The sequence below is a fragment of the Larus michahellis genome, chromosome 1, assembly GCF_964199755.1.
Source record: "Larus michahellis chromosome 1, bLarMic1.1, whole genome shotgun sequence".
In the NCBI taxonomy this organism is placed as follows: Eukaryota; Metazoa; Chordata; class Aves; order Charadriiformes; family Laridae; genus Larus; species Larus michahellis.
Genome location: NC_133896.1, coordinates 222,028,339 through 222,055,644, shown reverse-complemented (window position 1 = coordinate 222,055,644; position 27,306 = coordinate 222,028,339). Strand labels below are relative to the sequence as shown.

The 27,306-nt window shown below is 40.5% G+C and overlaps 1 protein-coding gene across 46 annotated transcripts in view; it reads right to left on the bottom strand.

Moving 5' to 3' along the window:
* The window catches only part of DLG2 (discs large MAGUK scaffold protein 2), a 1,061,709-nt gene that overhangs the window by 227,224 nt on the left and 807,179 nt on the right, over nucleotides 1-27,306 (bottom strand). For all 46 annotated transcript variants that reach the window (XM_074572424.1, XM_074572415.1, XM_074572416.1 and 43 more), the window contains one exon: nucleotides 17,339-17,495. In XM_074572424.1, the coding sequence (XP_074428525.1) occupies nucleotides 17,339-17,495 (157 nt within the window). The remainder of the gene's footprint in view (nucleotides 1-17,338; nucleotides 17,496-27,306) is intronic.

Genomic DNA, 27,306 nt, shown 5'->3' with positions numbered 1-27,306 from the left:
GTAACGTCTGCTTGATCCGTGCATGGATCTTAGAGCCTTTGGGGCAGCATATGAAGGACATAAGAGGCAGCATAGTACCAACCCACCACTGCGTTATGTGACTCCTTTGCGAAGAGAGGAATCCCAGCAGACAGGAGGGAGCATAAGTAGGAGCGTATATACAGGGGCAAAGCCTTTTAAGGAGCACTAAAGTAGCTTCTACAGGGTAGAGACCTTGTAGAGAAGTGTAGGAAGGCTACCATACCTAAAGAAACATTCAGAGCAACTGTCTGTGCCAGAATATAATGATTTATGAGAATAGGTATGGGTGGATCCCCATGTTGTTACAGTCATACAGGCAATCTGAGGCTAAGCTGTGAGAATAATTCAGTGTTCTGGTACCTCCATGTATTAGTGTCTTTGGCTCACATATTTCAAAGCATTCTATGCTGATAGATACACTCTGATACCTTCTGCAAAATCTCTGTCATCTGAAGCGCACAAAATTAATGTCCTTTTTACAATTTCTATCTAGATTGTATAAAGGGAAGTGAATTTTTACACTGAAAAGGTTATTAAGCATTGGAACAGGCTGCCCAGGGAAGTGGCTGAGGCACCATCCCTGGAGGTATTTAAAAGAGGGGTAGACATAGTGCTTTGAGATATGGTTCAGTGATGGCTTTTGTCAGAGTTAGGTTGATGGTTGGACTAGATGATCTGAAAGGTCCCTCCCAACCTAGGCGATTCTGTGATTCTATGATTCTAATATGATGATTCACAAGTAATGTTCTAATGCTTGTTTCCTCAGAAAAGGAAATCTGAGCATAGGGCAAATGTAAGATAAAAAACTTCATAATTTGCCCAATAGAAGAGTTCTCAGTTGTCCCATCTTCCTGTTCCTGGTACATGGTGGTGGAAGGTTTCCCAAAAAATCAGCCAAAGTTTCAAATCGAAAGTCTGAGTGGCTCAAATCAAAATAGAAATGTCAGAGAGAAAATAACTCATCAGTTCTATCTTCTGCAATTTTTATCAAGATGATAAACAAACTAGGCAAAGCAGATTAAGTAATGCTGAACAGGTAAACGACCTGACTACACTAGGTTGCCAAAACAGTGATCTGCCTCTTGAAGATGAACAGCTGCAGAATAAAATCAAACTGTCATTGCCAAATAGGTAGGTAGAAGTCTGTCTGCACGCTATTTCGCTCACCAACAGCCGTCATGATCTCACTGCAGAATAATAGGTTTTAAATTTAGAAAGGACTTATAACCTAGTTTGATGTTCTAAAGAACAAGAAGAATAGATGCTAACTTGATTTCTGGGTATTATTTCCCAATATTTAAAAGCAAACATAATCAAGTCCCAAACCTTCCAGTTGAAAAACAGCATATTCATGTAGCAACATTCAATCTCAATGAAAGACACCATTAATTTACACATTTTAAGCAAATTTTTACCCGTGGGACAAAATGAACAATAGTTTCTGAAGGGGTAAACCAAATAATACTTTGTCTTGCCTCTTCCTCAAAACAATGTCTTAATTATAACAATTGTGTACGGTGATATTTTTCCCTGACGTGCTTAAATGGCAAATTGTTAAATTTGATATCAGTTACTGCTTTCAACTCATTTAATGTTGTTCATGTTAAGAATAATCAGTAAAAGTAACAAAAATACCAGAAAAAGTTGCAAGCGTGTTCAGGAAAGTTTAATACATATCAAAGGTGGGGGTTTTTTGTTTTGTTTTGTTTTTTTTTCTATTAGATAGGCTGGCTTCCTTTAAGAAGCATTATACAATAAGCAAAGTAGCACTGCTCTTCTGAGCTTGACTGCACAGTCCTGATGTCCTGGCCCAGAATGAACTTGACTGCACAATTTCTGATGCCTGACTCCAAAATGAATTTGACATAATGCAAATAAGAAGAGCCTCCAGCTTATACAGATGTCTGTTGCCTTTGCATGCTGCAGTAAAAAGCAGTAAGAAAGCTTACAAACAGAGAGAAGTGCCACAATGGAAGATTATAGCTTAATACTACAGACAAAACTAAACTGAGATGGAGAAAAAGATGCAACTGTGGTTCACAGTAATTATAGTAATTGCCTATGTGTTCATTGACTCAAACTAAAGCGTGATCTACTTCATTAATACTGAATCATAATCCAAACGAAAGATAAGATTTACATTTTGGATAGATCAAACTCTTCTAAAATTGGAAGAGTTATAGTCCTTTTAAAATATTTGAATAGCCCATATTAGCACAAATTGGTTCAATCCCAAACAGTGCCATTTAAAGACTTACTACAGTCTGGTTGCCGTCTGTTAGAATGCTTGAGCGTGACTCACATGTAGGTCATTCAAATAGAGCCTAGCAGAATGATCTGTTTTATTTAGCCGCTCATTATTTAAGCCACCTTATTTTGTGTTTGTACAGTGATTAAATGAACACTTAGACTATTTTATTGAATTGGAAAGAAAAGGAAAAACACATCCCTTCTCGGTAGGGGAAACATAAAGGATTTATTTTCATTTCTTCTTTGAACCTTCACTGACATAGTGCAGTTCTTTTATACAGAAAATTAAATGGTGAAGAAAGGGCACTTTTTTACCGTGGAACAAAGAATACAGCAGATTCTTCAAGTTGTTGCTGAGTTCTTTTATTTGTTGAACTCATAAAATAAGAACCTTTGGTGTCTGAAATAGCAAGCAGAAGTCTGAATGCAGACAACTCTTACAGCCAGAATTGCCATTGTTTGCATTAAGGAAAGATAAAAAGTACCCTACTTATCTGCCTTAACTTTGCATGTTGACTTAAGTGTTCTCAAGCACATCAACAAGGGATGCAAGGAAAGCTGAGCCATGTTCTCCAGTGGTCCTGCTTAGTCTTTAGAAATGGAATGTATAGGATCAACCCTCAGGTGATGGAAGCACTGTCTTCCAGCAAAACAGGGAACACTGGAAAAACACACATTAGGGATGATCTGCCCTGAACGTATCAGGGGGAGACTTTTCTCACAAGCAAGTGGCATAATCATTCTACACAACGGCCCACACAACTCCAACAACTGCTACAGTCCAGCACAAAGTACAAGAATCCTAAGAAACTCATGCATGTTGCCCAAGTGCTGCCCTTGAGCAGCGCTCTTCTTCAGCTTAGACAGGCCACCTTTTAGGGAAGCAAAGCCCACATGTCCTGCTGGAGGCTGGAGCTCTGCAGACCACCACAGGAGAGAGCGGGTGGGGAGCAGAGCACGCTCAGCATCCCGACACCTCTGGGCACCCGGAGGCGGCATGGCCGTAGGAAACGACACCCCAGGGGAAAAAAAGCTGATATGGGAGAGGTTCTGCCTTGCTAGTGAAGAAAAAGTTTAGAAGGTATTTAAGAAACATCTGGATTTGGCACTTCAGGGCATGCTCCAGTGGCAGAGACTGTAGGTTGGTTTTTTGTCTGTGCATGTATGGTTGGACTCGATGATCTCAAAGGTCCTTTCCAACCATGAAGATTCTATGATTCTATGATTCTATGAAATAGAAAGAAAGGAAAAATGCACAGGGGGGAAAGAGTCTTCACTCTCCAGCTTAGCTTCTTGTAGATTTTCAGGCTCACTTTATAGCTTTTCTCTCACTTTTCTCACTTCTCCTAATCTTTTCTGTGAGTACACTTTCTTTTGGTCAGTTAACACTGCGTAGTTCGGCACATCCAGGCATAGTGGTTGTCTCATCCTGAACTCCACTGGAAACAGTATCATGCCATGTCTGCTGTTCTCCATGCCCAGCATCCTCCTCCTCTCTTTTTATGGGCCAGCAATTTCAATGACCTTTTCAGTTTTCCTTGTCTTGCTACCTTAGATATACGACTTTTGCCTCTAGTAAGCTGGTCTTTATGCTCTGATGAGCTGGGCATTCCAGAGGCAAATTCTTCTCTCTCTGGAAAACAAGAACCACTGTGGGGGTACGAGCTATATCACTTAGTACTCCGTTTTCTGCCAGGAACTTTAAGGAGGCAGCTAAACCAGCCAAAAATCTATCAAAGCACTACATCTGTGAAGCAGGAAGAGAATTAATATTATGTTATTGAAGAGGTGTCTCGCACACACTGCCTTTTACAGTAGGAACCAATAAGCTTTATGACTCACCAGACCACATGAATCATTCCAAATGGTACCTGTTAAGCCTATAACCATAGTCAAAGACTTATTTTTTACTCAAAACTGTACGGAAATTCTTCTGATAGAAGATCTCCTTCCCACATGATTTTAGCTTCTGTGAATGATGCCAGATTGGCAAACTTTGAGACTGAAACAATTTCACTGAAGAGTTCACTGTAGTGACAGCTTAAGAGCCATTTTCCCTCAATTCCATCAGAATTCCTCAAAACTTGTTTAAACTGGGTTTGAAATAAATTATAGCTTTTGAAAAGGACACATAGTCTCACTGGAGCCTTAGTGGACATGAAACTTATTTCATTCAAGTCACTAAATAGCTACCAGTTTTGCTCATAATGCTGCAGGGTTCTTGTTTCTCATTTGAATTTCAAAGGCCGGTATAAGCAGAAATAATTATTGCGATTCTCCTGCTTCTGAAATGAAGTAAAGGTTTCCTTTTTAACAAGTGCCTTGTAACACAAAGATGATAAGAACTCAACTCCATCTGAAGCCAATAAGCGATAGGTTGCTCAGGAACTGAAATAAAAATGTAAAACGATTTTAGAGGCTGCTCAGAGACAGAAGGGCTTTGGTGATCTGCCTGACCAAAGCACTGAGTTATTGGTGAATTCAAAAACGGAAATCCTTGCCTTTATCTCTACCTGATAGGTTTTTCCATATTTCCACATCCACAGAATACGGCAATGTGGCCTGTGAGAGGCGAGATGGCCATTGGCTGGTGTCATGGCAAATCTATACTGAATTCCATCCAGTGACCATGAGACAATGTACCAGTGGCTAAACGGTAGCTAACTGGAATCTTCAGCTCTAGATGAAGGAAGTGTTCAGTACTCACGTTTTTATATTAAATCCACCTGAATCACAACAGTCACAGTTTATTTGTGGCTCTACAGATCAGGACTATGTGACACAGACACCTCGAATAGACGATGCTCCATACTCTCAAATAAAGCATGTTTTTTAAAACCAATGGAAAGGAAATGGCTTACGTATTCTGTAAGTGGTTTTGCTTTTATTGTTGTCCTTGTAGCCTGCTTCAGCTAAAGGGCAAATCCATCTTGTTTTTTTCGAAAGGATCTCCAAAATCTCCTCCAACAAATTATTGCAGATATCCCTCAAATACCCTATTTAATGGATGGCCAATTTCTATTATTTTGCAGCTTGTGTGATACGATAGTTTTTTTAATCACTTAGGAAGCCAAACCTTACGGGGCAGTAGAGCAGAAGGATGCCCGGAGTCTAGTCTAAGTACAAGACAAAAGTCCAGCCTGGGGCAAATCTCTGAACGAATAAAGCTCAGGGACGTAGCCGTTCTGTCCAGCGGTAGCAGCTGGGCTTTCAAATTTGTTTTTTTTTTAGTTTTCCATCAGTGTGTGGCTGACAGTAAGGCTACACTGAGGGGTGTAACGCTCACTCCAAATCTTCAATGTCTCAGATGTGACATAATTCTGTTTGGCAGTCTTAAAACAAAATTTGCTAAGTCAGAATGTTTGAACTGAATGTGAACTCCTCCTTAAAATATTAGGAGCTGAAGAGCAGGCAATCTGGCATCAGCTCATTTCTACTCATTGAGGCAATTGTAAAATGAATGTTTTAGAGGCAACTGATGATTTCATCACAGCAAAACCACACAGCCTCTAGTCTAGGCCAATTTCCTAGCTTTGCATGGCACGTAACTGACAGGTCTGATAGCTAACGCTGCTTGGCAGAGAGAGACATACCTTATTCATGAGAATTGTTAGTATAATTTATTAGGTTCTGATCATGTGCTTGGAAATGTCAGAGTTAATTTAGGACACAGTTACTGCATCGAGGCAATTGCGATATATGTTATAGGTTGCAGAAAGGTGGGGGCGGGGCAGGGGGAGAGAGACTGAAATCCAGTTGGAAGACAGATTCCCAGATCAATAAAAGACAAAAGGGAGCTCTATAGTCACCAAAGTACATAGCATTCCAGCATACGCAGGTGGTAAATTTTTCCCTAGAAACTCGATTAAACTTGTATTTTAGAAAGTCATCTGTTTTATTTTGAAGTCCCAAAGTGACAAGTCTTCAGCTATATAACCCAGTTACCCTGACTACAAAACAAGCGCATCATGTTTCGAGGCTGAATATGTCCAAGTTCAACTTCCAGCCATCAGATCATGCATATTTATCAACAACACTGAAAAACAGTTAGCTACCAGCTCTCTTCTCCAAGAGTATTTCCAGAAGGTAGCGTTTACATTGACACAGTTCATACTTCATTAAAGTGAGTTCTTATGGTCAAGGAGGATGCTAGGGCTTTCCTGACACAGGTTCTAAACTCTGAGGCTTCATGGGGGTGGTGGTGGGGGAAAGATGTTTTTTTTTAATAAGCCATTTCCTTTAATGAGCCATTCTTAATTTAATAAGCCAGTTCTTGAGGATTTCCAAAAGCATAAATTTGCATTTGCACCCAGCTTCTGTTCACTGGGTGTCCCGTTGCCTTCTCTGCCTCTAAAAATCTCTTCTTGTTGTACAGGGAAGTTGTGCGGATGATTCAGTTTTGTCACGTGAAATGTTTCTGGTTCATCGTGATGACAGTGAGAACTGAACATATGTCTGCATGCATTGTAAAAGGTGAAACTAAGTTTATCTGGAAAGGTGGAGCACTGTGCACCCAGATGATCCCAGATAAATGTAAGTAGGTTGAGGACTCTTAGAGTCCCACTGCCATTTCTAACTCACCCTCAAATCCCAGAATTTTCCACTGTTGTCAACACTGTCTGAGCTTGCATTAACCCACTATTTGCCCCAGATCTTCCCATTAGATCCTACCATGACAGCATCTTTGCGTTTCTCTGTTTTTCTCTATTTTTTTGGGGGGCTTTTGATGTGCCACCGTATGAAGATGTTGATAGGCAGCTTCCAGGAGCAGCAAGTTTGTGGTAAAATGACATCTGTTGCTTCTTCTCCAGCCCCGTGGCTGTTGTCCTTTCAGGAAGAAAATTACACCAGACACTTATTTCTGCAAAATTCATAGGGGATATTACTCCTCCTCCTGTTGTATTCTAAATATCTGCAAATAGATTCACCATTTCTCCCAGAAGTTACCACTGAAAATTGGGCAAGATTCTCTATATTCCCAACTATTCCTTGAGTTCTTGAATAGAATTCTGAATGGTCTGCATTGAATAGCTCCTTAAGTATTTGAGAATGAATTCCAGCTGGTTTCTAAGCATCTTAATTATCTAAGTTCTAACTTGGCTTTTTGCCTTTGTCCAGTTTAAAGATTTATCTCTTTGTTTCTTCATAAGTGCCCTAACTGGATGATCGTGGATCCTTTTTTTAAAAAGACAAAAGCAAAAAAATGCACTAAACATTTGAACTCTTTTGGTCTCACTTTTAAGGAGTCTTTCTTCCAGCTGTCTATGAAATGAATTTATTGCTTGGCTTTGTATTCTCATAAAATATTTTCTTGCTAGCTTTTCCAATCCTTGCTAGTTACAGTCCATTCTACATCTTGCCCTTTGACTTTGTCCCAAAATTTCACCTAACATTTATACATTTTTAGGACTTAGATTGTTATAACCACAGTTAGTTGACTCAGCTTCCACTTTTTCAGTGTTAGAATCATAGAATCATAGAATCATAGAATCGCTGAGGTTGGAAGGGACCTTTAAGATCATCGAGTCCAACCTTTAGCCTACCCTGACAAGAGCCACTTCTAAACCATGTCCCTAAGTGCCCCATCTACCCTTTTTTTAAACACCTCCAGGGATGGTGAATCCACCACCTCCCTGGGCAGCCTATTCCAATGTTTAATAACCCTTTCAGTGAAAAAATGTCTCCTAATATCTAATCTAAACCTCCCCTGACGTAACTTGAACCCGTTTCCCCTCGTCCTATCACTTGTCACCAGGGAGAAGAGGTCAGCCCCCATCTCTCTACAACCTCCTTTCAGGTAGTTGTAGAGGGTGATAAGGTCTCCCCTCAGCCTCCTCTTCTCCAGGCTAAACAACCCCAGCTCCCTCAGTCGTTCTTCATAAGGTTTGTCCTCCAGACCCCTCACCAGCTTTGTCGCCCTTCTCTGGACACGCTCCAACACCTCAATGTCCCTCTTGTAGCGAGGGGCCCAAAACTGAACGCAGTACTTGAGGTGGGGCCTCACCAGTGCCGAGTACAGGGGGATGATCACTTCCCTAGTCCGGCTCACCACACTATTCCTGAGACAGGCTAGGATGCTGTTGGCCTTCTTGGCCACCTGGGCACACTGCTGGCTCATATTCAGCCGGCTGTCAACCAACACTCCCAAGTCCTTTTCTGTCGAGCTGCTTTCAAGCCATTCTGCCCCAATCCTGTAGCGCTGCATGGGGTTGTTGTGTCCCAAGTGCAGGACCCGGCATTTGGCCTTGTTGAACCTCATACCATTGGTCTCAGCCCATCGGTCCAGCCTGTCCAGGTCCCTCTGCAGAGCCAACCTACCCTCAAGCAGATCAACACGCCCGCCCAGTTTAGTGTCATCTGCGAACTTACTGAGGGTGCATTCGATCCCTTCATCCAGATCATTGATAAAGATATTAAAGAGAACCGGCCCCAGCACCGAGCCCTGGGGGACACCACTTGTGACTGGACACCAACTGGATTTAACTCCATTTACCACCACTCTCTGGGCACGGCCATCCAGCCAGTTTTTTACCCAGCGAAGAGTACACCTGTCCAGGCCATGAGCAGCCAGTTTCTCCAGGAGAATGCTGTGGGAAACGGTGTCAAAAGCTTTGCAAAAATCCAAGTAGATAACATCCACAGCTTTTCCCTCATCCACTAAGTGGGTCACCTTATCATAGAAGGATATTAGGTTTGATAGGCATGACCTGCCCTTCACAAACCCATGCTGACTGGGCCTGATCACCCTGTTCTCCTGCATGTGCCGTGTAATGGCACTGAGGAGGATCTGTTCCATGACCTTCCCAGGCACCGAGGTCAGACTGACTGGCCTGTAGTTCCCCGGATCCTCCTTCCGGCCCTTCTTGTGGATGGGTGTCACATTTGCTAACCTCCAGTCAGCTGGGACCTCCCCGGTTGTCCAGGACTGCTCATAAATGATACCAAGTGGCCTGGCGAGCACCTCCGCCAGCTCTTTCAATACCCTTGGGTGGATCCCATCCGGCCCCATAGATTTGTGCACCTCCAGGTGCTGAAGCAGGTCCCTCACCATTTCCCTTTGGATTAGAGGGGCTTCATTCTGCTCCCCATCCCTGTCTTCTAGTTCAGGGGTCTGGGTGCTCAGGGAACAACTGGTCCTACTGCTGAAGACTGAGGCAAAGGCTTCATTAAGTACCTCAGCCTTTTCCTCATCCTTGGTCACTATGTTGCCGGCCCCATCTACTAGAGGACAGAGATAATACTTAGTCCTCTTCCTACTGCTAATATATTTATAGAAGCTTTTTTTGTTGTCCTTGACAACAGAAGCCAGGTTTAGCTCCAGCTGGGCTTTGGCCCTCCTGATTTTTTCCCTACATAGCTTAACTACCTCTTTGTAGTCGTCTTGAGTGGCCTGCCCTTCCTTCCAGAGGCCATAGATCCTCTTTTTTTCCCTAAGTTGCAACACTAGCTCCCTGTTTAGCCAGGCCGGCCTTTTTCCCCGACGGCATATGATTCTATGATTCTATGATTCTATGATTCTATGATTCTATGATTCTATTCTTCTGAACTTACTCATTCCCTTCCAGCACAAAATCATAAACTTTGCCACTGCCCACTCAAGGGCAAGTTGTGTTTCATCCTCCCATTTTTAGGACATTCTTCCTTACTGGTAAGAATAAAATCTGGAATTGTCTGACTTATACTTGCTTTTTCTGTATTCCCCACCAAAAAGATTCATGAATGTTTCGTCAGTTTGGATGGGATCTATTTCAATAAAGGGAAGTCATGCCAAATTCTATGTGATTCTATGATAATCAGTGAAAAGAAATATACACTTTTACAGCGCAGTGGTCATCTGACCTGTGTAAAATGTCTACTTTAGGGCAAGGCAGATTGTACTCCAGAAGTGGCTACATCTTTCCGTTAGCTACAGAAGGAGTGAAAAGGGTTATGTGCCCTGTGCTTCCCAATATTAACAAAGCCTGAATTTAGATTAATCCACTATTTGCTCCTAAGGAGCTTAATCTACCTGCTCTTCTAGCTAGGGTTATCCTATTAACATACAACAGCACCTATGCTCTCAGCTCCCATTCTTTCCAGAGATTTCCTTTTTATGTATCTATCCCACATATCGCCAACCGTGCACTAGTGATCCTTTGGATACTTTTAGCAACGCATTCTCCCTGGATTTTCAATCCAGTTCTACTTCTTTAAAACAGTCCAGTGGTGTGAATTGATCTATTCATTTAAGTCACCGCACTGATTATGTGCTAACATTCCCAATATGTAACACACAATGCTGTATACATTACTACAAAGTGAGTTTACATAGATGTATTTTTCCTATTGGCTAAGTAGGATTAATGTTGAAAACATAAAGGGAGACTTTATGGACAAGGGCAGCTAAAGGCCACGGAATTTGATAGACTCTCCTGTGCCCGAGGACAGGGTCATACATCATCCAGTATGAATGGAAGGAAACATCCTAAGGATATGGTCAGTGCTTCTGAAAATAAGTCTTGTAAGGCAAAGGGAGTATCTTTGATAATCCTAATGCTATTACACGAGTGACAAACTGATGCTCCATGGAGAAAAGACTCCAGGCCCTGTAGAGATGATTCAAACATTTTCCAAGCAATCTGGGGGAAAAAAAATAAAAATCTGAGAAGGAAAACCAAATGGAATTTGCCATTTTTCTTAGTTTTGTAACTAGGTAACAAAATGCACTCTTTGCCCTAAGTAGTTTTACTGCTTTTACCATGAGCAAAAAGCCATTTTAAATTAGAAAGCTGAAGGTTTCTGTGCACCAAAGTAAGGGAGGTCAACCTAAAGGGCAATTCTAACTGCAGCAAATATAAAGCATAAATATTTGCTATAAATAAGCACCGAGCCCTTACACTCTATCCTGCTCTATCCACACATATTTTGGAGTAGAAATTAGAGAACATTATATTTTTCCAAACGCATATTGTATTTTTGCTACAGACGTGAGTGAGAAGGTGGGTAGGAGTTGTGTGGGAGGAACTTAGCAGAAAGAAGTGTTTAAACCGTTCATAAGGGACAGCAAACATCTCGACCAAAAAAATGACAGCAGGATAGACATAAGACAAAAATCTACTCAATATAAGAGATCCCTTCGCTCTACAAGGGAAAACCTTGTGTAAAAGACCAGAGACAGTACTGAGGTGAGATGCCGAAATGCCAGCGTTGCAAACTAACCATATATAATGTCATGAACCAGTGACAGAAAACCCCGCAGAGTATCTCTGGTAGCTCTTTCCCAGTGCATCGTTATTTGATTCTCAGGAAGCCACAGGGGAAAAAAACATACCACCTTTCCCCATCTGCAAATACATCCTGGTACTATGCCAGATCAAGAGGAAAATCATACAGAATTTGGTTGACTTCATGCATGAAAGTCATTTGGAAAGTCAAATGGAAGCATTACAAGAGTACTACCTGCATCTTCACAGTGCAGTCTGTTCTATTTCTACTCTTTTTCCTGTTGCTGTTGAGCAATTACCCTTCAGGAACCTTGTTTTATTTCCTTAAGGTAACCTGTGGGATGTGTTGCTTGAGAGCAGCAATCTTGCTCCAGAGCAAGCAGTCGCCTTTTTGTCTTGAGTCCTCTTTCAGGCCACCGGCCACGATTCATCCCGCTGTTGTGAACCCCAAGGTACTAAAGCATTTCTACAGCAGAATGAAGTAAAACTGATACGGCTTTTATGGTCCACAACTTTATTTTACTTTTCTTTGTGATGAAGCAAGCATGATGTTAGGTGAAAAACCAAACATCTATTATAAGGGGCAAACACATATGAAATGTGTGATTCAATTTAAGATACCTAAATACAGACATAAATGCATGTGATAAGTGTTTCAGCTTAAACTCAATGGTTACCCAAGCAATACAGGCAATAAAACATGCAGAGCAATTCAATTTGCTCTATAGAACCCATACTGGCCAGCTGAATCATTCTCTCGCCTCCTTTGGCTTTAATGGCAACCAGACACCCAGCAAGCATGTATAGAATCATCGAAGCATAGAATCATAGAACCATTTTGGTTAGAAGAGACCTTTGAGATCATCAAGTTCAACCATTAACCTAACACTGCCAAAACCACCACTAAACCATGTCCCTCAGTACCACATCTACCTGTCTTTTAAATACCTCCAGGGATGGTGAGTCAGCCACTTCCCTGGGCAGCCTCTTCCAATGCTTGATAACCCTTACAGTGAAGAAATTTTTTCCTAATATCCATCCTAAACCTCCCCTGGCACAACTTGAGGCCGTTTCCTCTTGTCCCATCACCTGTTACTTCGGAGAGGAGCCCGACCTCCCCCTGGCTACCCCCTCCTTTCCGGGAGCTGCAGAGAGCGAGAAGGTCTCCCCTCAGCCCCCTCTTCTCCAGGCTGAACACCCCCAGCTCCCTCAGCCGCTCCTCACCAGACTTGTGCTCCAGACCCCTCACCAGCTCCGTTGCCCTTCCCTGGACACCCTCCAGCTCCTCAGTGTCTTTTTTGTGGTGAGGGGCCCAAACCTGGACACAGCCCTCGAGGTTGGGCCTCACCAGTGCCCAGTGCAGGGGGACAACCACCGCCCTAGTCCTGCTGGCCACACTGTTCCTGATACAGGCCAGGATGCTGTTGGCCTTCTCGGCCACCTGGGCACACTGCTGGCTCATATTCAGCCAGATGTCGACCAACACCCCCAGGTCCTTTTCCACAAGGCAGCGGATGTAGATGTCTAAATTTAAGTATCTTCATCTGAGCTTTAGTCTTGTCCAAAGACACAAAATTCATTCATTTCAAAAGTTAAAATTCAAATGCTAATACTTGCTGTTACATCCTTATGGCTATTAATTCACCTTAATCTCTTTTATATACATTTTTAACTTGATGCAGTCTTATGGAAAATTAAAAAACTGTTTCAAAACCAATGTTATCAAAGGAATTCAAGGAGCAATATGCCCTAATTTTTTGTGTGGAAATTGTAAATCTGACTTTTGCTGCTGAACTCACATATATAAACTAACTCCCTGTGCTTTAGGTACTGTACCTACTGACAAAATTGCCCACTTGGTACTGAAAGTGCTTTGACGCATGTAGGTTAAGACACCTCAAATAAGGCGGTATGTTTTCTCATAATTTTGTATTTGAGATTGTAAGGAAAAAAAATGAAGCACCAATTTTTGTTTGAACACGACCATATTCACCAGGAATTTCCCCTCAAAATTACAACGTATTTAATATGTCCCTCTTTCCCAAAATGATAAGGTTTGTGCTGTTTTCTGTCAGCAAGGGTGCATGCACAATGTGTGGCAACTGTATGCGTATGGCTCTTGGAAATCATTTGTTCCCATGCAGGTGATTTTCACTAAACGACGCTGGGTTCCCATCGCTATTTTGATAAGCAATATATCCTTTAGCACTGGAATTGGAATTTTAAACTTCAAGGATGGCATCAAGGAACGTTAAATTTGATTTGTACCAGAGCCTGCATTTTCCCAACAGATGGAGAACTTGGGGTTAGATCGGAGTTCAAGCAGGCTCTAAGTCTAGACTTGGCCCAGACGTCTCACATCATTTTAAAAAAATCGGTTAACATAATGGCACCTCATTTTCGCTGCTCTAAAATGGAAATAATACTTCCCCTGATATTCTGAGCTGTTCCGTTTGGGTTATGCACGTCTGAGACAAAAGCTGATCTGTGTGTACACAGTGCCCAGCAAATCAAAGTCTTGATATCAATTGGTATTCAAAATGCTACTTGATAATATTTACATTATACTTAATATGAGGGTGATATTACAGGGAGGGACATGTTCTGTTATATTGATGGACATACACTGGTGATGTATGCATTACTACATTTTAAAGACATTCAGAAGCGAGAAGGAAAATGTTTGGCTTGGTGGCAATTCACAAGAGCATCGTGAATTATAGGAAGAAGAAACCAGCATTAAAAAAAATCTACCTCTTAGGGGAGAAAAAACAGCTTATTATGAATGTAACACTATAATTCTTTTTTTTTTTGCTATTTAAAGTGTTTTACCATTTGAAACAGAACATTTTCCATTATTCTTCAATTTGCCTGCAAGGTTCAGATGTGATTCATTTTGTGTCTCTGCACAGAAGCACTGGGAATATCAGCCTGCTTTCTGAGATAAGTTTTAAATATTTCCAGTCAATTAACTGAAAACAGAAAAACACGGCTACCACTGCTTTTCCTAAGGTTTTAGCCAAGGGCAGATCTCTATGGTTACTGATCCTGTGGTGCCATCTGGTGGCTTTTGGGAAAAAGAAACTGAAATTTCACACGCCCATGGGGACAAGGCTGCAGCACAGCGTATCTCAGAGCCCCTGGAGGGCTGTAGGCTCCGACCTCTCCCTCCCACCTAAGAGCCAGCAGGCAGAGAGGCAGCGAAATTATGGGATTTATCCATAATTTGCCCAAGCCTTGTGGCCTGACTCTGGGACTATGTATACATCTAGTGTGACACCCAAAGGCAACGCTCCTTCCTAGCTTTGTCGGGTCTAACTCATGGATTTGCAGTCTATTTAAGGTATTTTTGTAGGTACCTTCCCAAAGATGAGTCTACACATCTGTCAACCAGCCAACGCTTTGCTGTATCCACAGCACAGGCATGAATTAGGAAATTGTTGTGCTTCTCCTCTTCCATGTGGGAGACGGAGGCTTAGAAAAATAAAGCCTCTCACCCAAGGTTACACAAAAGGACAACGAACTAAATCCGAGAATTAAATCCAGATGTCCAAAATTTAAATCAGTTGCATTGCTTCCTGTTTGAAAGAAATTTAACCAAGCTTGAGTTAATTAGAAATACTAGCTTTGAGGGGTACTATTTGTTCTCGGTCAACCAGATTTGTCATGTTTTGAGAAACAAATAGGGAAACTATTTCTGTAGGGAAATAGGTGTTTCAGAGGGATAAGACACGAAAGGATAAAAAGAGAGAAACAGACCTACTATGTGCAACCCTTATAAACCTAAGGTGTCTGGGGCCCTTCACCAGACAGTGGTCTAAGATTAATCAGGTCTAAAAGCAGCCTGCGCATGAAATTTGTTTCATTTGAATATGGAAAAACAGATTTATAATAGTTATTTGTGACTAAATAAGTCAGCAGTGATTGCCTGGGGATATGCATGCAGCCTAATTTAGTAATAATTTCCATCCCTCTCTGCTCAATGAACAAATAAACTACTCTTGCATGACAACTAAAAGCTGCAGCAACACTGGCAACTTTAAATTAGAACTTATGGAAAACATTGCTACGAAACAGACAAAAATCAGAGTTAAAAACTCAACTGTGGCAGTATCCTACAGAGCCAAATGTACCCTTGCTTGAAAATAAAGGAAAATGGACTTTTAAGTTTGTATCTGAGCTGCTGGATTTCTGAATCCTATGTACTGTAAAAGGCTTTGATCTCATAGTGCTCTTTCAGTTAGCCTTATTTTGCTGCATTTAGTCAAAGAAAAATAAATTGCATAATTGTCCTGAAGACATTTCTATTTCTATTCTTCAGGTTTTTCGTCTGTGTTCTTCTTGGCACAGGCATTTGCCTTCCTTATCTCTTCACGTGTAAGAGTCTGTTTTGGTTTTCTTGCAGTTTCCTGCAAACTTTCTATTTGGGGATCTTTTATGGCCCCTAAACATCTTTTATTTGCCCTTTCTCAATTTTTCTTAAAGTTTTATCAAGCAATAGGTCTAGATAAAATTCACCATAACTTGGTTACTGCATCCCTTTGGTGTTAACAAGCCAGATTTTCCGTGTATGGCAAAGCAGCCCCAGACACCTTTTCACAACAAAAATTTGACAGGTGGAAGGCAAAGCCACTTTTCATAGAATTGGCCAGAATAAACTCTTAAGCAATGTATCATAGAATCATTGAATGGTTTGGGTTGGAAGGGACCTTAAAGATCATCTCGTTCCAACCTGCTGCCATGGGCAGGGACACCTCCCACCAGCCCAGGCTGCTCAGAGCCCCGTCCAGCCTGGCCTTGAAAAGGAATTGTAGGAAAATCACTTCCAGCTTCCTCGTGAAAGGATTTAAACCTTGACCAGGAAAATGAAACGTAACCACGGTGCAAACCGACCAGGCTACAGCCATCTTCTGCCCCTGCTGCTAAGCCAAGTGCAGCCGAGGATGCAAGATCCACCGGGACAGAAAGCAGGACAGTGGGGGCGAGTGGGACACTGCAGCCCGGTGGGTCCATCACTCATCCGGGATGAAGAATTCCTGTGTTCCAGTCCTTTGCCTTAAGGCTATTTATGCACTTTGCGTGAAACACCCACAACTGTATCAACTAGGGATAGTTTCTTTTTTCTGCGAGGCAGCATGATATGAATGGATATTTAACAACATTTTCAAGGCTTTCATTGCCATTCAAAATCCTTTACATTCAGATTGTTTCAGTCAGATGTTCAATTACTTGACAGAGCCTAAAACATAAATGCTCTGTGTTTTTAAACGCGTGCTATCAATACATGCATGAAAGAAAAATTAAAAAGATGTTTTTGACACTAAGTATGCAAAATATAACCCCAGGCTACAAAGCCTTTTATCCTCTAAAATTTGAAAATGAATTTCAGAGAGATCATCAAATTCATTAGAGGCAGAGAGATAATTAACATAACCTAATTAGTCTCCTTCTTGTATTGGTCCGCTTGCTAAGCAGTGTAGTGCACACCAGATGGCACCACCAGCCCAGATTATTTCATCCTACTGTGTTTTCTTCTCAAAGAAAAATTAAAATTGAGAAATATCTTTGGATTCAGCAATGTATTTTGGGCAAATGGAACTGGATAATGGGCTAAGCTGGGAGATGTGTGTTTAGGTCTTCTCTGCGGTGTTGCCAAACTGTAGATAGCCTTAACAAAGTGCAGTAACGCCATTTACAAATGCAGTAAAAAAAAAGAGCAAATCAACAAAATATTCAACGACAAGCTGTTTCCAGCTTGTATTTCACAACCCAGAAACCAAAAAGACTTCTTTCTGTGTCCCTTGAAGTATAGAGAGAGACCAAGATGAAGCAGTTGGCCAGGGAAGCCCAACACAAATACTTACAGACAAAATCTGGTCTCCTCGCTGCAGTTCTCCGCTGAGATCGGCAGGGCCGCCTGCGAGGATGAAAGACACGAAAATGCCTTCCCCATCTTCTCCTCCCACAATGTTAAAACCAAGTCCTGTGGAGCCCTTGTGCAGGATGATTTTTCGAGGTTCTCTGCATAGAAACAAAATGATAATGTTTATCCATTCAAAACTCCTAGTGTGTACGCCTTTCTCAAGGCATCTTAAGCATACTATATTTTGCTTAACACAGAATGGCCTGTTATTGCCTAAAGAAACCATTTAACAAATGAGATAAATGTGTTAATTGGAGAAAAGACAAGGCAGGCATTAACCAGCATTATTTATTTACTTTTCTTCATGGTTGAATCCAAACATCTCTATTAATTTCAGCGCACTGGAGTCGCCTTCACAAAGCTAAGTGGTGGATTTATTCAAAGAAAAACCAAAACAATGAAGACACTTTATAATCTAATTTATAGCAATACTGTATATACAAGTAGAATCAATCTTTATGTGGTACCTTTTTTATTTCGAGTTCTAGTCTTGCTTTGTAAACAAATGAACAAAGAAAAAATCTGAAACTCTAGGCAAAGCAATGACAAGTGTCTTTGATCCCGACAGATTTGGAGCAAATAACATTTGTATGATTGAGCTAATAGAGCAGAATCTCATGAAAAACTCTGGTTTGACATTATCTGGAGCTTGCAATTGTGAAGTCACACAGCAGCTTTGTCACTGAACCAGACTTTTGTCTTACTGGTTTAAAGAGTTGTTCGTTATGATGGAAATCAATAAATAATAACAGCTACATCTCATACAGCACTTTCCATCTGTAAATTGAAAATGTGCCCCAAAGGATGTAAACATAATAACATGCATTTTACTGATGGGAAAACCAATGTCCAGAAAGAGATGCCTTTCCTAAGCAAGCAAGGTAGCCTCCTTGAGAAAGTGTCCCAGATATTCCGATTCCCAATCTCTACTCTACGTACGAGGCCTCAGATCTGTCTCTCCCTTGGATACACAAGCACACACAACCGTATGTGTACACACACACCATATTTATCGGTACTTACCCCCTTTCAAATCCCTCTAAGAATTTACTTTTCAGAAAAAGTGTAAATGCTGTTATATTAGTACGTGTAAATCTTAAACCCAGCCCTCTGTTATATGTGTATGTGTAAATCTTAAGCCCAGCCCTGCAAACACTCACAAACACATACATTTATGTGTCTGTGACTCCTCACAGAGCAATAGGATGTTCTTCTAATTCTCAATTTTTACAAATAAAAGTTACCAGCGAAATGACAATTGTAAACACGTGCACACACACAATCTACAGAAACATGCTCCAGCATGCTTCCTGTAAAAAAGATCCAATATTTCCTGTCCACTACATAACAATTCTACATCATGTGAATGGCTTTTTCATTTCCATTTTGTTTTTAAAGAAAAGAAACAAAGGGAGAGAGAGAAGTGATGCATCGAGGGATGTCTTATTTGGTGCTGTCTACATGGGGACTTAACCTTTACACGGTAATTCCAAAATCAGTAGACGTTTGTTCGTCTTTGCCCAGCAGTAATGTTCCAACAGTATCCCCAGCTTGATCATGATCTTCAAATAACATCTCAACTTTCTGAAACCGAGCCTAATATTTTTGAAAGAAAAAAACCTAAAGCTAATTTTTAATATTTTAAAGGTGATCGTAACCTTTAGTGAAAGTATTAGTCCTACTCCATATAGTCCTTCATATTATAACTTTTTCTTAACATTGTATAGTCAGAAAACAATCTTTTAAAAACACAGCTGTGGGAAAAAGACATACTGTCTTGAGTTTGTATATTCTTGAAGTATTTTTAATCGATCAGAAAATAAAGGGGGTTTTCTTTTCTCTTGGATCATTGCTGTTGATTTACCATGTTGCAACACTTTTAGCACCTTCTTAAATACGTGCAGATTAGATATATAATAATCCAGATCTAAGAAGTCTAAACTGGTTTTTAATTAGGAAGGGTGGCCTGGGGGTTGGAGCGGAACTAGGACAGCGAGGTGGGAGCGTGGATTCCTTCCCCCGCTCGGCCCATGCGCTGCTGTGTGATCTTGGCGAGCCGTTTGTTCTTCCAGCTTCAACTTCCTCATCCACAAACTACTTCGGTGACACTTGCCCATCTTCGAGTCCTACAGGTCAAAAATACTTTGCGAGAGCTGAGCTACTGCCGTTTTTATTTACCTGAGTGTTGAGGAGAAAGAGGCAGTAAAGTCAAACACATAAATTTGCATGCTGTGCTGGTGAGAAATCAGAAGAGCTCTTGTTGAAAATGAAACTGAGTATTTCCACGTACGACAGGCAGCTTGGATCACGAAGTTGAAAGCCAGTGCTGTGGGCAGAACTAGGTCAGTACAACTGGGCATCCACTGAATAGTAAGCTGTCCAGCTCAACAAAAATTTGGCCCAGTTGTTAATCTCTCTCTCTGATCAAGTCAGCAGATTTATGCCTAAAATGCTGTCAGTGCCGTTTTGTAATTTTGGCCTTTTGACAGCAAAATTCACATTCTGCTCTTGGATGATTACGTTCAGAGGAAGCTCAAACAATACGGGGAAATGTCAGAAGCCGTGATTAGAACACAATGAGTTTGGCTCCTGCTCTTTAGCCTAATCAGGTCATTTTGGTCATGACTCAAATTTAGCTGTATAGAGACTGACCAACCGTAACACGCCTTCATATTTCTTTCATATCTCGGTATCCTGCAGAATCTGAGAAGTGGATGCAAGAACACAGAAGTGTCGTTGTATCATCATAGAAACAACCTTCAGCCACTACTACACTGCAAAAACTGCAGGAAGCAGAAGGTATATGCCAATTCGCCATAGTGTAATAAATTACTACAATTTTAAAAATACATCGTGCTTCACACTTGCATAGTGTACTTAGTGTGAAAATGAAAAAAACCACATCCTTTATAATGATAATAAAACTTTGTAGTGTGCTATGAAGTTAAAGTCGGAACAAAGTTTCTCAAGCAAACGAACTACAATACCAGCCACCGGCGAAGTCCTCTCTTAATAGAAACACAGAAAAGAGTTATCTGTCGGTGCTGGAGCCGTACTCAAAGAAAAGGTTAATTTTGATAAAGATGAGCATGTTATGTATTTATTCATCTGGAAAATAAGTTTATAGTCATCTCTTTTAATACGATTAAGGAGATCTAAGAACAGGTGCCCCCATTTTTCTTTAATACCTGTGAAGCAACATTAGGAAGAACTCCTTTGCCTCTATTAAAATTCTTTATGAATGTCATTGCCATACACATGAAGGGACTTTAGACAGAATGCAGATAAATGCCGGAAAGGAAGTAATGGCATTAAAGATGACATGGTGATGGGAGAGTAAGAAGTGAAAGAAAAGTAACTCCAATGTGAACGATGTTTACTTGCAGTAAATCATAGAATCATAGAATCTTCATGGTTGGAAAGGACCTTTGAGATCATCGAGTCCAACCATAATGCGCTCAGTAAAAATGTGCCGTTCTCTACAGAAAACAGCAACTGAGGCAAAGGTAATTTCAGGGTAACTTTCAAATTTTAAAAGCTGACTGTTTTGTTTGGAGACAACAGGTGGCACTCTCTAGCTACCTAGTGAAAAGGAACAGCCTAAGAGCCAGCGTGTCCGAAATGCATGTTTCTGCGTCCAGCTTTACCTACTTATCCCATTTACGATTTCTTCTGTGATAAATAGGGCTGAAGGTAAGTTTCTAGCGGCTCACAAAGCGCACTGGCACTTTAATTCTGTGTGTGCATGTTTCGCGCCCTCCTGCAGCTATGTACCAAATACAAACAGAGAAGAGCAGCAGGGGAAATCAAGCAGAAATTAGAAAGGAGTGTGAGATGAAAACATTCCTGGACTGACAGAAGGCAGCAGAAGGGGGAAAAAAAAGACAAAAAGAAAAAAAAAGAAAAGAGTGAGCAGAATAAAGGGAGACAGTGCATCTGTAAAGGAGAACATGGAAGGAATTAAAAAGGTAGAGAAAGAAGAAAGAAAGATTCACTATAATTGAGCCAGGAGCAAAGGAGCAAATAAAGTGCTGCAATCCACACAAATTTACAGGCTCAGAAATCAATGGGAGAATCAATTTGGATGGACTTGGTTTCTTGCTTCAGGGAACGCATGTGATCAGATTCTGTAAAGCACATTATAAATTGCAGGCCTGATGTAAGAGCAAAGTATTATTAAATTAATATCTGAAACCAATAAGCAGTAACAAATCAGAGTGGGTAAAGCTTCCGCACTGAAGAAAATTTCTCCTGTCATAAAAATGCGATTAACAAAAATAAATCAAAAATGTGAGGCAATTTTCCTCATGATCAGTGGGGGTTTTTTTGGTTCATGTTTGTTATATTTGTTCATTATCTTCAAAATATCTAAGTGTTTTGTATTTGCTACATTTGTACTAAATATTTCTTTTGATCGGTTTACTCTTTTACTATAAGAAAATTATAAGACCAAAAAAAAATTAAGTATCCTTATCATCCTTCTATAGATTGTGAATCCATAGTAATTATAGATTTAATTTAAGAGATTAAAAACTGGACCGATAGAGGAAGGGGAGGAGCTTTCTGAAAACAAGTCATTTTTATAGTAACTAACTGAAGGAAAATCCATTTTTAATTTGCTTATTTTGTGCTGCTGGCTACGTTAAAGAATAGAGTCAGTTTTAGTATTCATCTCACACCGACACAGCTCTGCCTTTCTGCTTCTTTTGCACCATCTATAAAATTGGGGCATTAGAATGATTTTGTGCTTCTTGGAACATCTACAGAAATGTTAAGCGCACTGGGTGCTTTCAAATACCATATCCTAGAGCGTTCTTCAGTTACAGACAGTCAATGAGGTATCCCAAATCTGCAGGGACTTAGAAATATGGCTTTGATCTTGCTTTGGCTGCAGGTTTTTTGTTATTTTGGTGGTTTTCTTTTTTTTTTTTTTTTTTTAAATGCTGTTTGCTTCACAAAGGATATTGCAATCACACATCCATTCATGCACGCGCTGATTTGGTGTTACAGTGACGCACCTCGCAGAATGCCCAGACGAATATTTACGTATATTACTGCGTGGGTTAGGGTAGCACCCAGCACCCAACTACGGCTGCGTGCAAAGCACCACACACATCCCATGCGACGAAAAACATTCAAGCTACTTAAAGTAGCAAACAGCAGGAGGCAAAATTGAAGTAGAGATAAATTCTATTAGTTGGTTAAGGTCATACAGTAGTGGGGGGGGGGGAAACCCCAAATCTAAGGGCTCAAAGTACCCTTCTCCTGTGCACTATGGTGTTCGGCTTGTGAGGGTTCGCTGTGTGAGCACTGAGCTATGCCGGCTTATTCACTTGGCTGATCAAGCCATTTCTCTCTCAGTGCAATACTTCTAGTTTTCATCTCATGCTTCAAAAAATTCTGATAAATAACTGCACGTTTATTTCAGACAGCTAAAGGGCTTTCATACTGGAAGGACCCAAAAAAGGTAATTCAAATAGGTTGAGCATTCTTCTTCACAGCATTTAACACAGCAAGCCAGGATGGACAGAGAATGTGACAGTCTGTATGAGGCTTTAAAATCTGATTAATCACACAAGAGAGAATTTGAAATCTTAAGCGGCTGAAGGCCTGGAATATGCACGCACATTTTTTAAAAAGACTTCGAAGTTCAGGCGAAACCAAACTTACTCAGCTTATTTAAATTTTCTTTAACACCTTCTACAACTCTGCTTCACAACGATTTAGAGAAAAACCTGTCCCCGGTGCTCTCATCTATTGTTTTATTTCAACACCACTTCTGTGGCATCTTGGCTTTTACTTTCCCTTACTATTCCCCTCTTAGGCTTGGCAAAATCTCTCCACCAACATGTGAAGCAGCCACTGCCCCTCGCCTTCCTCCCCAGCCCTCCCTCTCATCTGCCTTTCCTGGGAGGATTCCAACGCCCCACGACCCGGCAGTGGGAAGGAGCTGGCAGATCTTCCTTTCTCCAGTCCCTGGTCCTTTACCATCTCGGAGCCTGGGACACGCCAGCCTCACCCACCAGCGTTGCACCTGACCCAGTGGGGTCTGGTCCCTGATTTGTGACTTTCATTATCAATATCCTGACCTCAATCATGGTTGAAAAGAACAGAGATAAGGAAACCTTTCTCCTATCTGTTGCTCTCCCATTGAGCATCGCAGCCCACAGGGGTAACTTTGCCTTCTTAAACCGAGCCAACGTTTCGGTCATGTGCAGAGCCTTCATTTTCATTACATGTCGTTGATTTGTGACTTATTCTTTCATTTTACTAAACGGTGATATACTAACAGCTAAGCATTTGGCCTTTAATGAGATGTGCATTTCTCATATCACATAGCAAAATATAATTCTGCTTACTACAGTTACCCATTCTGCTTGAGACAAGTATTTTACCTGTTTATTTGACTATGGTTTCCTTGGCATTTCTTGTTTGAATGTTGGCATTGACTGTAGAAGCAATACTTTATCCTAACTTTAATACTGACTACACGTTTTAAGCATTTATTCTGCAAACATCATGTCTAACTTGTCACAAACTTTGAAGTATGTTTAATACGAGGGAACCTACTGGGAGCCAGGCTTCAACCTGACTGATGCATGCACGAGCCGCTGGCTTATACGTGTGCAACTTCATTTGTTTTGTGAGAACCCCTCTGGACTTCACCAGTCTTTCATTTTGTCTTTTGTAGAGAAATTAAAGCCTGCACACCAGGCAGTTTTCGGCTTTGAGCTAGCAAGATGGGATTGGCATACGGGAATAATCTCTTATTTGGAAAGTGAAGCTGGTCTATATTTTTACCACGACGCCTGACATTTACTTTGAATGCACAGGAGTACATCTCCTACATTTGAGAAACCTCATTGATTTCTAGAGCTACAATGTAGGACAGCTAATATCCTCTTTAACTTTGAAAGGGAGATGATTATTCCAGTATGCTTCTTCATTTATACTTGGTCTCACATAAGCACTTGTCTCTCTTCCCTGATCAAAGAGGTGCCTTATTTACATGCTAATAATCAAAATAAATCCTGAAAACTGCATCTCTGTTCCACCTGCTATACCCAGCACAGGCAACTCCATACTAGAAAGGTTGCTCTGCATCCTGCTTTTAAAAAATATTGGTTCCATATTGGAACCACTTTTCTATAAAGTATTGCTTACAGCATTCGATGGCTCTATTTACCATGAACGCTCCAGCTTTTCCATTTGTAAACGGGGATAGATAAGATGGAAATGGTGATGGGGAAGCGCATTGCACTGTCAGGGGTCAGAAAAGTATTCAAGGGCTACGAGAATAGCTAAAAATAGCAATGCCTTTAAGCCACGTCTCAAAATACCAATACACAGTCCGTTAATAGTTAGTAGCAAGCGCCCAGAATTCATTTATATAAGACACTTTGGAAACACAAAGCAGTTTGTAATATCTGTGCTGCTCAGAATAAAAATTCTTACCCTTAGTCATGGTTCAAATGCTGTTTATTTATGTATAAATATTTATATATATATGAGATACTCAGTCACGTTGATAAATTCATTTAAAATTTCCATCAAAGCACTCTTAATCAAAGAAGTTGAAACGCCAGTATCTAAGAAGCTCAGCAGCAGAGATGACTGGTAGCATATGAAATACAATTTAGTCTGAATGTCAACTGCAGAGGGAACAGCTATCAGACACCACTAACATTATAGCTTCGTGCGATAGTACAGCAAGATGTCCAAATAACAGGTTTTAGCTTTCATCCAGTATTTTTCCTATTTTGAATACTCACAGGTAAAATCGTTCATCAAAGCCATTTCAAAAAAACTCAGACGAACAATATTTTCAAATCCAAACATTATAGTTTTCTTGTTTTTCAACCATGCAAATAAAGCATCAGGGAAGTTACTAATTAGATGGCACTAACAATGACATCAAACACCTGTGAAGTTCATGCTTCTATACACATGATAAATCTGTTTACCCCACGTACAGTTATTAAGCTGTGAAGAATATATGGCTTGAATATAAAGAAAATTTAATCTTTAAAATCATCTTTATTTTTTTCACCTTGCTAATCATTTTTTTTGCTGTACCCTCCCTAAAAAAAAAAAAAAAATGGTTTTACATAGGAATCCATTACCTAGACGAAGAAACTATTAAAGTTTTTTAAAAAAATCTATTCTAGCCAGCTCAATTATCACACATTCAACAGGGTGGAAGGGAATAAATGCCAGCGAATGCAATTCCCCCTGTATTTCTTTAACCCTCCCATATTTCATTTCTCCTTCACAGGACCCAATAATTACACGACTTCAGTGCCTACCCAGTCGGTCACACCGAGCCAGCGCTAAGGGTGTGCCAGGGATGCCTCGCAGGTAAAGCAGCTCTTCACAAAGAGCATCTCAAAAGCAATACCGTGAGTCACCTAAACACAGGACTCTACTGAGGAAAACCCGGTTCCTAAAAGAGAAAAATAACTTTGTTTTGACCTCAAATTGTATTAGCTATAAACATACTTAGCAGCGTGGACCTCACAAAAACATTAGAATAAATTGAGCTTTAACATAATGAAATATTTAGGGCTGAGATGATTACTTATTTTCGCTCAGCGGTGTAATAGGCTAGCAGTCCCACTTTCCTATGTGAAATGAAATATGACTCAGTGTAAGTTGATTAGTAATAATTACAAGCCAGATATTCTTCCACCTCCTGAACAGCAGGAGACCTGTAATATCAATTGCAGATTTCCTGCGCTCTAATGATTCATACAAAATATATGCAAGTTGTCTGCATGGCCAGTGCAGATTCTGCAATTCATCTAAAAATTCATGTAGACAGATTGATTTCCAGACTTCAGTAGGAGTTTAAACCTGTAGGATACATCCTGAATTATGGAGTTCAGTAGACCAAGTCAGAGACATCATAATAGAATTTCTGTCTTAAATCTCAATTTAGCAAATTCTTCTTTTTCTCCCCTTTTTTTTTAAAAAATTTAAATTTAATCGCCAGTTTAATTGATAAACTTGTTCTTGAAGCTCAGTTTTATTTCAAACATCAATTTATTCATGAGCTGATTTGAGGAAAAAGACATGGGAATTTATTATGACTCTCTGTTCGTTAGAGAGAAAGAGGTAGATAAAGACAAGAAATCCCAAATGAGGGTGTTTAAGCACTGAGACAGGTTGCCCAGAGCTTGTGCAATCTCCACATTTGGCGACAGTCACAGCTGCACTGGACAAGACCCTGAGCAACCTTCTCTAGCTTGAAAGTAGCCCTGTGTTGAACAAGGAGGCTGGATGATGAGGGCTTCATTTATAGAATTACCTTCCAGATGGCAGCCCTTAAGCCGTATGCACCTCTCCTGGAGCAATTTCATTATTTAGTCTTGTTTTCAATGAGTAATTGCTATAGCTGTCCTACACATCTAAATAAAAACTTAATTATAAATAAAAACTTAAAATCTTCGATCTGAGTCCTAGATACGGAACAAAAAATTGGGACTTGTGAGAAAACCGTTTCAGGCTTCACTTAGGAGTGGATCATTTCACGTGTCTACCATTCTATTTTCTGACTGCATCACAGTAAGATTGCAACATAAAGCAAAATAAAACATGATAACATCGTTCCTTTGGATTCTCACTTTTATCACAAGAAAGAAAAGCTTTGAAATAGGACCTGAGAGCAGCCAATGACAAGTTCTCACCCACACCCACAAAATATTTCACACAGTTACCCATTTCTATGGGAGGGGAGAAACAAAGCTAACATTTTTTTTGTGAACTATGCCAGTCAGTGCAACCAAAATCTGTGTTTGTTAAATATGTGCTTTTCTAATATCGCAAAGATGCAAAAATATTAAATGTGGTTGTGAATTAATCATATTTTACCCAGTTATTTCTGTTAAAATAGTCAGCTAAGTACTCAGA